We start from the raw sequence: 12,905 nt of genomic DNA on the forward strand, positions 1-12,905 counted from the left end.
AGGTGGCAGTTACAGAGGGTCCCACGACAGTTCCATTGAGGAGCTGTAAGCGTCCCTCTCTGAGAACACACATTTGCAATCTGAGGAGCCCATAGCAGGCTCTCTGTCTGTCTCCCGGACTGCGCTCCGCCTGTGCCCCCTTCCGCCTCCTGGTGGCTGGGATCGCACTTCGCCGCAGTGGACAGACCGCGGTCCTCAAGCTGCTGCAGAGGAGGGGACCAGGCTGTGAGTGGAGAATCAAGTGCCCCTTTGATGGACCTGGGAAGTGCTGGTCAACATCAGCTCTAATGGGTAACGGTCGGTCCAGTGAGTGAGGAACCCGAAGGGGGAGGCGCCCGGGCCTGGCTCGTGCGGATCTGCCAGAGAACCAGGTGCTCCCGCAGACGCAGTCGGGTGGGAATCTCCTGGGAGGTTCTCACTTGAAAACCAATGTTTTCTACTGGACAGTGTGGCTCAGTGGTTGAGCGCTGACCTATGAACCAGGAGGTCACGGTCCGATTCCTGGTCAGAGCACAGGCCCAGGCTTCCAGTTTCATCCCCAGTAGGGAGCGTGCAGGAGGCAGCCAATGAATGCATCTCTCTCATCATCGGTGTTTCTCTCCCTCTCCTTTCCTCTCTGAAATCAATACAAATATTTTTTTTTAAAAAAGGAGACAGGCCTCCTCCATCTTCCAATTAGTAAGAAAGAAAAAGAAAACCAATGTTTTCTGAAAGGACATGACTCGGTCACACAGTCCAACCTCTGGCCCCGCTTGGCTTCTCCAAGGCCCAGCAGCCCCTGTTGATGTCCCTGTGATGGGACCGGCTTCCCCCCCAGAAGGCCCAGGGCCTGCACAGCCGTGGCTGTTAGAAGGCACCCCCACAGGACACGTGAGGTCAGGAAGGAGCGTGGGGTGGGAGGGAGTGTGGCTCTGTGTCCGAGGTGGGCACACGGCGGTGAGAACACCTACAGGATGATGAGGTCCGAATCCCAGAATTATTGGTTCTTTTCCTCCTGATGAACAGGCCTATGTCGTCTCCTACACAGTCTTCTCTGTTAGGGGAGCAGTGCTGGGCATAATACTGGTCGAGAATGTGGTTCATTCTTTTGTAGATAAAAGCGACCCCTCCTTCCCACCGACTCCTGCCAGCTTGCCGTGTGCACACCCCTCCCGCTTCCCTACTGGGTAGTTTTTGCTCTTTTTTGTTGTTAATCCTCACCCGAGGATATTTTTCCATTGATCTTTTAGAGAAAGTGGAAGAGAGAGGGAGAGACAGAGAAACATCGATGCGAGAGAAACATCAATTGGTTGTTACCTGCATGTGCCCCAACCAGGGCCTGAGCCAGGGAGGAGCCTGCAACTGAGGCATGTGCCCTTGACTGGAATCGAACCCAGGACTCTTTGGTCCACAGACCTACACTCTATCCACTGAGCCAAACTGGCTAGGGCTAGTTTTTGCTCTTAAGGAACTGATCACCATAATGCAGAACTGACTGGTGGCAGACTGTCCATGGGGAGCCTAGTGGACTTTAGGTTTATTAAACTGGCTTATTAACTATTTTATGAATATTACCAGAGGCCCGATGCACGAAAGTCGTGCAAGAGTAGGCCTTCCTTCTCCTGGCTGCCGGCACTGGCTTCCCTCCGGCACCCGGGACCCAGGCTTCCCTCGCCGCCCCGGCTTTGTCCGGAAGGACGTCCAGTCTAATTAGCATACTGCACTTTTATTATTATAGATGGGTCTCCCAGGTTGGGCTGCATATTCCTTCAGGGCAGGAATTACTTCTTCTATGTGACCGTACACCCCACACTGAGCGCACACAGCGCCCACCGGTATTGCTCCGTAAGTGTGTGTAGAAAACTGTGCTGTAGGCAGCACATTGAACAGGTGCTGAGGGATTAATACGGTTAACAGTGACCATTAAGGCACTGCTTTATGCGAGTAAAACATCATAGTTTAAAGAGTGCACTGCACTAATTTAACCTCACAAATTATAACCCTTCACAGATATACAACTTTTGTATTTTTAAAGTGCTTTAAAATATATTTATTTTTTTAAGGAGTGGAAAATAATGGTCTTTAAAAGACATTACGTTTTTTGTGGGAAATGGTATTACCAAAAGCATATAACAATTTGTTTATCATCTCCAAGAAATGGGGCTTTTATATAAAATACATAGGTAGCTTGAAGGCCAAAACGGTGGTTACGTGTGGTCCGAGTTCAACACTGGATTTGCTGTGGGGCCCATTCGCCAGGCATCCTACGTCAGGAATGACCCTGAGCAGGGAGCAGGCGGGTAGGTGGTCAGTGCTTTTCAGGGGGCAGTGCCTCTCTGTGTAATGGTTTGAGTTAGTGGTCGGGACAGCCATTCAGACTGACCATGCCCTGGACTTGCACGGCGTCGGTAACAGGCACGGGCACGTGGTTGACCTGAATGTTCTTCATGCAGCCGGAAAAGGGCTTCCGGACGGGGGGCTCCAGGGCCTTCCAATCGGCTGCAACAGGAAAAGCAGACAGTCATGGGCAGGTCACACGGGCGAATGAAAAGTAGTCGGATTAGAGCTGACGGGACCAGCTCCCAGCAACCCAGTCACTTCCTCCCTGTTAGGGGACCCCCACCCCCCACCCGCTGACAAATCAGCCCAAGGCTGCTCTTCAAATTCTCCCAAGAGAGAGATTCCTCAGCCCAAATCCACAGAAACTCTAGACTGAGTGCTTTTGATGGGTCATGGACGGCCTGGTGAACCACGTGGAGGAACATAAAACCACGAAGAAGGACGAGACTTTTCCAGGCGACATTCCAGTCGAACTCGCCTCCATCTCAGCCTGCCTGGCGCCCGTCCTGGCCCCACAAGGCTAACTCACCAGGAAGCGTAGTGCCCGAGAGGAGACCCTGCCCCAGGCTTCCTGGTTCCCCGTTGCCCTCAGGCTCCGAGGCTGACGGGGCCTCTGAAGAGGGGCTTGTAAAGGATTGGCTCGGGACGCGCGGGGGCAGCAGGCATGGCCGGGGCTGCCCTTCAAGGTGCCCATTGCTGGCAACTGGGTTTCCCCGGGGCCAGAGCCAGGGGCGGTCCCACTGCCACCGGATTGTCAACGGCCGCTCTGCTGGTAACCCGGGGGCTGGGGCATCGCGCTGGTTGGGTTGAAATGGAAACGTGAGAGCTGACAGGGGCGACACGGGGTCGATGCTGAGCCGGGGGTTACCTGGGACGCCTCCGAGGTGCAGTGGCTCCTGGGTGCGGGCGGGCGGGAAGGGGTGCCGCCCGGCTGTGTAGCTGCTGACTGTGTCCAGTTCTAGGTGCAGGATGTGTTGCTTTATGGTCACTGGAGGGAAAGCAGGCTGGTCAGGTAGGACCTGGGGAGCCCTGCCCGCTGTCTACACTGAGCAACCACTGGTTCTTCCGACTCCCTCCTGTGCGGCCCGGGGGGCACTGCGCTCGGTTCAGCAACCTCAACACAAAGTAGCTGCTTCCTCCACACAGTGGTGCTTGGTGCTCCCACGTGTGTTACAGGCTTTAACCCTTAAAACGTGTGAGAACGATATGATCCCTCCATCTCCCGTGTGGGAGACGGCTCTCCGGCCCTGAGGAGCCGACGAGACAGCGAGGCTGTAAGCTGAACGGGAGTCGGGCCCTGTCTCCCGTCTCAGGCCACGCTTCTGCCACCTGACCTCAGCTTCTCTCCCAGAAGATTCAACTTCTGAAAACTGACTCCAAAGACAGGCACTTAAAACTATATTCTTTTACTGATTCTTAGAGAGAGAGGAAGGGAGAAGGATAGAGAGATAGGAACATCGTTGAAAGAGAAACATCATTGATCAGCTGCCTCCTGCACACCCCACACTGGGGATGGAGCCCGAAACCTGGGCATGTGCCCTGACCGGGAATCAAACTGTGACCTCCTGGTTCATGGGTCAACACTCAACCTCTGAGCCACGCCAACTGGGCTAGACAATCACTTTTGACGCTTCAAATAAAACTCCTCCCATATTAATAATCCTAACTAATTGCAGTGTAGTTAGCTTTCAAATTAGCCAAGAAAAGATTCATTTTTACAAAGATATTTTAGTTAAAACGAACTAATATCCACAAGTTATTCATAGAATAGCAGGTTCGATGTGAAAGGCTGTGCCTGCTCTCTGCCCCGTGGTTCGTCTAAAGCGTTTGCTTTCGTGTTAGAGTCCAGGGCCCGTGCTGACAGGGCCCTCACACACTCAGTCGCTGAGAGGAACAGAGGCCTGAACTCTCGGCTTCCACACCTGCTTGCTTACTGTCTGAGTCAACCTCTGCAGGGAAGCCCTGGTCTCACCTTTTGACCAATGAATGGATTGAGATCTGCCCTGTCCAATCAGAACTATACACATTGTATCCTCATTTGCATCTATATTGACCAATCAGAACTGCATGATTTAGAAACCTCATTTGCATAAAATTGGGACCCAGGGCAGGAACTTTCTCTATGAAAGGTGGCCTTCCCTTTGCCTCCGTGGAACACAATTCAGGCTGCCGCCTGCATCGGTGTCTCCCTGGCTGCAGCTCCTTTTGCTCAGCGAATGCTTTTTTATGCTTTATCATAGTCCAATGAATGCCGGTTTACCATTTTAACCTGCTGCGCTGACCCTGCCAGCCACGAATGGGGCTTTAACTCGGGCTGCATCTGGGACATTGAGGATGAAAAGGGAGGCTGGACGTCGTACCTGCCACCGAGTGCCACTGTCCGTCACACAGAGACTGCCTGGGTGTGACCGAAGTCACCATCCCACCCGCCTCGCTGGCCACAGAGGCCACGACCTGGAACACATGTGAATTCATTTATTTAGTTAGTTAGTTCTCACCGGGATATTTCTCCATTGATTTTAGAGGGAGGGAAGGGAGGGGAGAGGCACACAGAGAGAAACATCGATTGGTTGCTTCCTGCATGCCGACCAGGGCCAGGGATCGAGCCTGCAACCGAGGTTTGTGCCCTTGACCGTAATCGAACCCAGGACCCTTCAGTCCGAGGGCTGATGCTCTAACACCTCTAACACCGGCCAGGGCCACACGTGCATTGTCTATTTCCTTAAGAAAGGCAGGTGGAGCCCACTTCCCTGCATCTCCCTCCCAACCCTTCACCCCGACAGCCCGAGAGCATAGATACAGGTCCCCTCCCCCACCAGCCACCAGGGCTCTGCACGACCCTCTGCTGCGTCCCCTCAAAGCAGCTGCCAACCAGAGTCCTGCCTGTGCTGCTGCCTAAGGCACTGAGCTTGTCCCTGCGCATTGAGTGCTGCCCCCTGCAGGCCCCACTCGGTGGTGACTCTTTGACAGCGAAGATCCCCCTCAGCTGTGAACATGTGACCGTGGCTTGTTTAGGACATTACAATGTGGAAGGCAGACATGCGGCGGAGCCTGCACCCCCTGCTCGGCTGCCAACTGAAACAGTGCCATGAATGCCCGGCTGAGAGAAGGTTCACACCAGGCGTCCAGCAGCTACCGACTGCATCTGCGCTGGGCAGGTGTCGGGGTCAGGCCCTCGGCGGGTTACTGTGCGGATCCCGCATCCCCATTCTCTGGGCTGGGATTCTCTGAATCAGGTGAGTGAAATGGGAGAACTAGACCAAGTGTTGATAACTAATTTGCATGCTGCTAGACAGGGCAGCCTATTCTCAGGGAATTTCCAGCTAAACCTGTGACTGCGGCTATGAAGGCAGCGGGTCTCGATTTCAATTATTTCCCGTCAGGAAGCTCTCACTGGAGACGCTCCCTAACCCTCCCCTGAGGAGTCACCGCCCCCCCCCCCCCACGCACCTTGCCGGCCTCCAGGTAGACGCGCAGGTGCCTCCCGGGCTGGCGGCCCACGTGCAGCAGGACCCCCGTGAGGCTCCGAGGGCGGATGCTGAAAAGGAGCTTGAATTCCGGCCCCAACGACACAGAGTTCGCTTTCAAAGGGGGAAAAAAAGAGATAAACAGTTAAAACCTCATCATTCGAGAAAAAGGATGGAGCTCTTCAGGCTCAAAGACGCCCCCTCTTCCCCACGGCTCCTCACCTAGTGTGACATGACCACCTTCCTGGGAGAAATAAATGCCTTTCTCCAAAGAGCCTGCCAAGCAGGGAGACACCCCCACGCGGGCAGAAGGCGCGTCCAGTGGTTTCGAATCCACCTGGAAGTTCCTCAGGCACCCCACGAAGCTGCTCTGGGGGAGACCCTGCGACCGAGCAGAAGAGAGAGCGAAGGCCATTACCCACAATTCCCGGAAACACGGGGGCAGCCGGTGAGGGGCAGGGCAGGGCAGGGGCAGGTGTCTGCTAAAGGCAGAGGTTGGCCCATCCTTCCTGTTTCTGAGTCAGGCAGCCCCACTGCTCCACCTGGCTCCCTGCCACAGAACCAAGAAAACCGGGTACCAGACGTCCGGTGGGCAGTCAGATCTGAAGGTGCCCCCAACCCAAGTGGCGTGTGTGCAAAGGCAGGGTGTGGGGGGTGCGGGACAAGAGCAGGAGGTGAGCGGCCCCGGTCCAGGGGGCAGAGCTGCAATGGGGGTGGGAGTTTCCGCCTCACACTCCAGACCTCGCCGTCTCTGCAGTTACAAACCCCCGAGGATTTCATGAGCTCACGTGACTGCTTAACGCAGGGCAGCTGTGGGAAAAGAGGCCCAAACATTCCACAAATAATAAAGTGTAGAAAGGTCCCCTGCACTGTTGGGCTCATCGAATGCCTGAGACTTAAAATAAGACACGGGGGGGGGGGGCAGCCCCAGTGGGTCCGGGTGGAGCCCTGTGTCTGCCCCACAGGGGCCCGGGGCCCAGGCAGGCGCCTCTGGGTTCTGTGATCCCTTAAACCAGGGGAAGGGGAACATCTGGCCCGTGGGCCCTGTAAGGCCTGAGAAATCATGGGGCCTGGCCCTGCCACGGTGTCAGGGGGAGCTAATTAAATGTGGGGCCGCACCGAGCAGGCTCATGTCCAGGCCTCGTGGCAGCCCTGAGTCAGCCCTGCAGGGCCCGCCCGTGTCTGCAGCTTTCGAGCAAGAGGCTGGATGGGAACGGGGAACGGTGCCTCTGAGGGGCTCACGGCATCAGTGGATTATTCGAAAGCCCGTCTGGGGCATGCGGGCATCCTCAGCGTCCTGTGTGAGGACACGCGGACGTAACAGAGGGCGTGTGTTTCATCTGCGGCTCTGAGCACAGCCACTCACCTTCGGCCGCCCCGACGGGGAGGATCCCAGGTAAATGGACGCCCTCGGGCTGAGGGTGACATTTCCCGGCGAACTCCCCTCCCAGGCCCTCAGACCGTCCACGACCAGGCGCCCCTTCTCCCCGTCTTGTCCGAACGCCACCTTACAAGGGAAGGAACAAGGTGATTATAGTTTTGCCTCTGACAACGGCTGCAGTACTTCACTTTGTGGTCACAGGAAATGCTTAAAAAATATTCTTCTGACCCTGGCCAGTGTTTCTCAGTGGATAGAACCTCAGCCTGAGGAATCAAGGATCCTGAGTTCAATCCCGGTCAGGGGCACATGCCCGGGTTGCAGGCTCGGTCCCCAGTGGGGGGCATGCGGGAGGCAGCCAATCAATGATTCCCTCTCATAACTGATGTTTCTATCTCTCTCCCTCTCCCTTCCTCTCTGAAATCAATAAAAATATTAAAAAATATATTTTTCTGTCCCTCAAGTAGCTTTAAAAACTCAGAGATATTTCTCCCTAGTGTTTTCATCATTATCACCACCATCATCATTTGTGATGTAACGTTAGATATTGAATAAAGTGAGCTAAAGAAGTGAGCAAAAAAAAGGTTGCTCAACAGTGAATAAAGATATAATTAATCTGGAAACACAGAAAATATAAACAACTGAAGAGGCAAAGGAACGTGAGCAGACACCCACGCAGCACGGGGACGGACAGCTGTGCGGGGCTGAGGGGGCGTCACACGCCCCTGAGCAGGGCTCCTGGGGGAGGCGCCAGGGCTGCTTCTCTTCCACCAACAGGAGCAACGTCTTAAACTCTTGGCTACAAGTCAGGGTCCCGGGCTCCAGTGAGGACTGAGCCCCTCGTGGCTGTGGGAGGCTCACTGATGGCTCCCAGCGTGTGCTCCCGCCGGCGGCGACCTCTGGCCTCTGCTGCCTACGGACCCTGGGCTCCCATGTCTGACGGGCAGCCCAACTCGAGGATATTCCCACAGAACTCCTCCCCCTCCCAGCTCAGACCTGCCCCCCCCCCCCGCCCTCGACCACATCCTCCTCCCCCCGTCCTTTCCCTCTCAGCAGAAGCTCCACCGTGGGCCTGATTACTGGTCCAAAAGCATAGGACTCGAGCCCGGCCGGCGTGGCTCAGTGGTTGAGCATCCACCTATGAACCAGGAGGTCAGGGTTCGATTCCTGGTCAGGGCACAGGCCCTGGTTGTGGGCTCGATCCCCAGTGTGGAGCATGCAGGAGGCAGCCGATCCATGAATCTCTCTCCTTATTGATGTTTCTATCTCTCTCTCCCTCTTCCTTCCTCTCTGAAATCAATAAAAATATATTAAAAACAAACAAACAAACAAAACCTAAATCATAGGACTCAGTATTGACACCTCTCTCTCCCTCTCTCTCTCTCTTGCCTCAAACTGTGTTTCTTTCCATCTGGGACGCCTGAGGGCCAGGCCAGGATGCTAGGATGGAGACGGCTCTCGGAGGGGCCTGGGCCTGGGAGGGGCCTGAAGGAGGGAGATGCCCAGGGGCTGGGGGGTACTCAGGAGGCAGAGGGACTGAGGCAGAGAGCAAAGCCCACCTGGCGTTTAGGAGGACACCCAGGTGCAATGTGCAGCCTCTCGCTGAGGTCCCCGCCCAGCCCGGCCTCACTGGGTGCCACGCCCAGCCCGGCCCCACTGGGTGCCACGCCCGGCCCGGCCTCACTGTGTGCCACGCCCGGCCCGGCCTCACTGGGTGCCATGCCCGGCCCAGCCCCACTGGGTGCCATGCCCGGCCCGGCCTCACTGTGTGCCACGCCCGGCCCGGCCTCACTGGGTGCCATGCCCAGCCCAGCCCCACTGGGTGCCATGCCCGGCCCGGCCTCACCGTGTGCCACTGCCCGTCATCGTACTTCTCTTTGCTCCTGAGCCTCAGTTTCTTCCCTCCTGCGCCCAAAGCGAAGACGAGCCGCCCCTTGGAGAGGTAAAGGGCCATGAAGGAGGCCTGGGAGCCCGTGTGGAACACCAGCCCGCCGGGGGCAGCTGTCTGCACGTCCATGGAGAACTGTGACCTGGGGAGGAAGCAGGCAAGGAGGGAAGCAGAGGTTCCAAGTGCTTCTCCAGATCTTCGAAGCTGGGGGGGGGGGGGGGGAGGAGCTGGCCCCACCCCATCGTTTCAATGAGTGAACTGAGGCACGCCGACGAAATGGCCGCCTCTCTGTGCTGTGCAATCCCTCACTGAGGGGGGACACGTGTGGAAGCCCCACCGTAGTGTAGCTGGTGGCGTGCGTCCCGCACACGCGAGGAGGACGTGGAAAAAACCCACACTGCTCACTCCTCTTCGCTTTCCAATACTGTGAGGCGGAGCCCACACCTAAATGCACTTTAATTCCTCAAATTAGCAAGTTCCTTGAGGGGAATGCTCTTCAAAAAGAACAAGAAATCTCTATATTTGCTCAATGAAACCAGCCAGCTGGCACACCGCTCGGTGTTCCCCGGTGTCTGCGTTCGGTGGAGGTTTGGAAAGTGGGGGGAGCCAATCTCAGGCGGGAGGCAGACCGAGCTGTGTTCCAGCGCTTAACGCCTGTGGGCTGGTGAGAGCCGGGGCCCGTGCACACGGGGACTGCTTCCTACTGCAGCTCTCCCTCAGGAAGCCTGCCTGCACCCCAAAAGGCCTGCCTCTCGGCCTGAGGCGCTCCCTGCCCCTCCCCATCCCTCTCCTTCCTCCCCTTTCAGGGGGCAGCGGGCCCAGCCCAGCTAAGGCCCCCCTGGCTGCTCCTGCCCCCCATTTCCCTACAGGAACAGTCTGTCTCCTGCCCATCTGATCCACGGGGACACCCCCAGCCTGCAGGGTCTGAGTGGCCGGCCCTGGGCTCACAGCGGATAGGGGCCAAGCTGGGCGGACAGCAGGTCTTTGGACCCCGGACACTGCTCCTACAGGTGAGTCACAAAGGAACTGTGGCGCCTTTTCTTCAGGCTCCTTCCCATCCCATGAAACGACAACCCTGGCTCTCCCACATTCGTTCCCGACGTAATTAACGTCTCTCTCAACCCTTCTTCCCCAGAAAGATGCAACTCGTGAGCACAGCACGGCCAAATGTGTCTGTGAAAATGACCCTTCGGGCACGGAGTCTCCCGACAATAACGGTTGCCCTCTGGCTACAGGGCGGGGAGAACGGCGATTGATCACAGACTGGACAGCAGCCTGGGGAGCATGATCAGCCCACCGTTAGGGCCCTGTCGATTCTAACCCAGAGCCCAGCTGACCGGCTCAGCCTCCAAGCAGCGCACATGCACACACACGCACACGAACGCACACACACGTGCACATATACACACCTACACACATGTGCACACATGAACACACATGCACACACATGCTCTCCGGCTGTGGGTGGGAGCCGCTTGGCAGCCCCACTTGTGCAGCCTGCACCGCCCTCACAGGAGGGGTGGTGCCACCGTCATGGGGGATAGGCACCTAGGGCCATGCCTTCGAGCTGCCCCAGGTAAAGTCACAGGGCCGGGTTCTGAGCTGGCGTGGGGGCAGGAAAGTGAAATCATACCTGGGTTTCAGCAACTCCGGGGGCAGCGTGAATCGCAAGTGGCTGGTGGGACTGTCCCCAAACCTGAGGGCTCCGGGCTGGGCCTGGGTGCCAGGCGGTGGGGGGCAGGCCTGAGCGCTCTGCCCCACGGGCATGCTCCCTGGAGAGGCCCCGGGTGAGTCCTGAAGGGGCTGTGGGAAGAAGCACAGAATGAGAATTATCCGGGGAGAAGGAAGCACCCCTCTGCTAAGTGCCCCGCCAGCTCTCACTCTGGGTCCTGAGAGGAACTCAGCAGATGGGCTGGCCCCTGGGGAGGAGGGTGATTCCGGGTCCACAGGAGCCGCTCGCTCTCCTGCTGCTGCCCCTGAGCCGGTGCCACCCAGAGCCCCTCCCCCAGAGCCAGCGTTTGGCCGGCAGCAGCCAGGCCTGCACAGCCCGTCCCTGGGCCAGGGCTGCCACCTGCCACCTCCCCTGGGCAGAGGGAGGGAGGAGGGCAGGAGACGGGTGGGGCCACAGCCGGTCCCCACGCTCCTCAGAGCTGGACACGCACAGCAGTTGAGCTGGATGGTGCTGTGAACTTCTGAGTGGGACTGAGCTGTTTGTTGTTGTTGTTTTTTAATGTAAATTCTTTGTTGTTTAAAGTCATACATATGCCCCCTCTTTCCTCCATTGACCTCTCCCCGCTGCTCCCACCCCAGCACATGCCCTCGTGGGACTGAGATTTAGTGCAGAAAACAACCATAATTAGTATCAAATGTCGCTAAAAAACTGTTGGAGGGAACCAAGACTCCCAGCCCCCAACCCCTTTCTCTGCTGCAAAGTCCGGATCGCAAGGCCCTGTCCATGCCTTTTCCAAGGACTGGAGTTCAGCGGGGACCCCATTCTTCACAGCGAACGGGGTTCATCTTGCTAGGGGTTGTCCAGGAGTGAACACGTGACCCCTCCTGGCCCTCCACTGAGCAGGAGAGTCAGGGTCACGGGGGATCTCACCCTCGATGAGCGGAGAGAGTCACAGCTTCCCTCATTCTCCTTCCCTCCTAACACTCATCCTGTCCTCTCTCCAGAAGCCACCCCCATTCATCCCGCAACCAGAGGGGATGCCTCAGGATGACAGGAACGCCTGCCTCTCCCTTGCCACCCACATTCAATCGTTATGTCCTATGTTGTCTGTCCCTTAAATAGCTTTGGATCCATTTCCTCTGTGTCTCCACCACCGCTGTGCTAATTTAATGTCGGGTCATGTTCAGCCTCGCAGAACAAAAATCAGTACATGGCCCTGGCTGGTTTGCTCAGTGGATAGAGCGTCCGCCTGCGGACTGAAGGGTCCCAGGTTTGATTTTGATCAAGGGCACATGCCTGGGTTGTGGGCTTGATATCCAGTAGGGGGCGTGCAGGAGGCAGCCGATCAATGATTCTCTCTCATCATTGATGTTTCCATCTCTCTCTCCCTCTCCCTTCCTCTCTGAAATCAATAAAAACATATTTAAAAAAATAAAAAATTAAAAAGAAAACCTCTTTTACCTTTTGGCATAATCCAGCTGTTGATGACTCATCAAATCCACTTCCAGAGGCACCGACCACCGTGAGGTCATGTGACCCCCCTCCCCCCTCCCAAGTCTCCTACCCCTCCTGCCCCTCCCCCAACACCTCCCAGGATGAGGTCGGACACTCACCTGGTTGATGTCGAAAGACTGGGCTCTGCTCAGCCTGGTGGAACCTTTCAGCAACATGAGGAACGGTGGTTTGTTCAGGCTGCAGCCTCCCAGGGACACGTCTCTCTTGGAAGACTTAGCGGTCAAGTCCAGGACTTGGGGGCTCTGTGATGACCTGGGATGAGGGCAGGAAAGAGCTGCTGCCAAACTCGGACACGTGGAGGGAGGGAGGCACCTGGCAGGGGGCGGGGCTCCAAGCCACACACTCTCACTGTCCCGGTTCTGGGCAGCCTTTCACCCACCTGTACCTCCTACCTTTATTAACTAATTTATATTGACTTCAGAGAGGAAGGGAGAGGGAGGGAGAGATAGAAACGTCAATGCTGAGAGAGAATCATGGATCGCCTGCCTCCTGCACGCCCCACAATGGGGATCGAGCCTGCAACCTGGGCATGTGCCCTGACCGGAATCGAACCCGGGACCTTTCAGTCCACGGCCCGATGCTCTATCAATGGAGCGAAACCGGTTAGGGCAAGGAAGTCATTTTTTTAAAGTTTGTGGGAATCTGACTCCCTAACCCACCAGGGGC

The 12,905-nt window shown here is 56.7% G+C and overlaps 1 protein-coding gene across 1 annotated transcript in view; it reads right to left on the reverse strand.

Annotated features, from left to right (window-relative positions):
• Positions 1 to 2,005: 2,005 nt before the first annotated feature.
• Positions 2,006 to 12,905, reverse strand: part of LAMA3 (laminin subunit alpha 3) — a 48,779-nt gene continuing 37,879 nt past the window's right edge. Inside the window, exons 30-38 of the mRNA XM_006104457.3 lie at positions 12,338 to 12,491; positions 10,686 to 10,855; positions 9,011 to 9,194; positions 7,153 to 7,293; positions 6,009 to 6,168; positions 5,770 to 5,900; positions 4,680 to 4,773; positions 3,188 to 3,307; positions 2,006 to 2,478 (exon numbers count right to left, since the gene is read on the reverse strand). Of these exons, the coding sequence (XP_006104519.1) occupies positions 2,333 to 2,478; positions 3,188 to 3,307; positions 4,680 to 4,773; positions 5,770 to 5,900; positions 6,009 to 6,168; positions 7,153 to 7,293; positions 9,011 to 9,194; positions 10,686 to 10,855; positions 12,338 to 12,491 (1,300 nt within the window). The 3' untranslated portion in view covers positions 2,006 to 2,332. The remainder of the gene's footprint in view (positions 2,479 to 3,187; positions 3,308 to 4,679; positions 4,774 to 5,769; positions 5,901 to 6,008; positions 6,169 to 7,152; positions 7,294 to 9,010; positions 9,195 to 10,685; positions 10,856 to 12,337; positions 12,492 to 12,905) is intronic.

Source organism: Myotis lucifugus, unplaced genomic scaffold (assembly GCF_000147115.1).
Source record: "Myotis lucifugus unplaced genomic scaffold, Myoluc2.0 scaffold_574, whole genome shotgun sequence".
NCBI lineage: Eukaryota > Metazoa > Chordata > Mammalia > Chiroptera > Vespertilionidae > Myotis > Myotis lucifugus.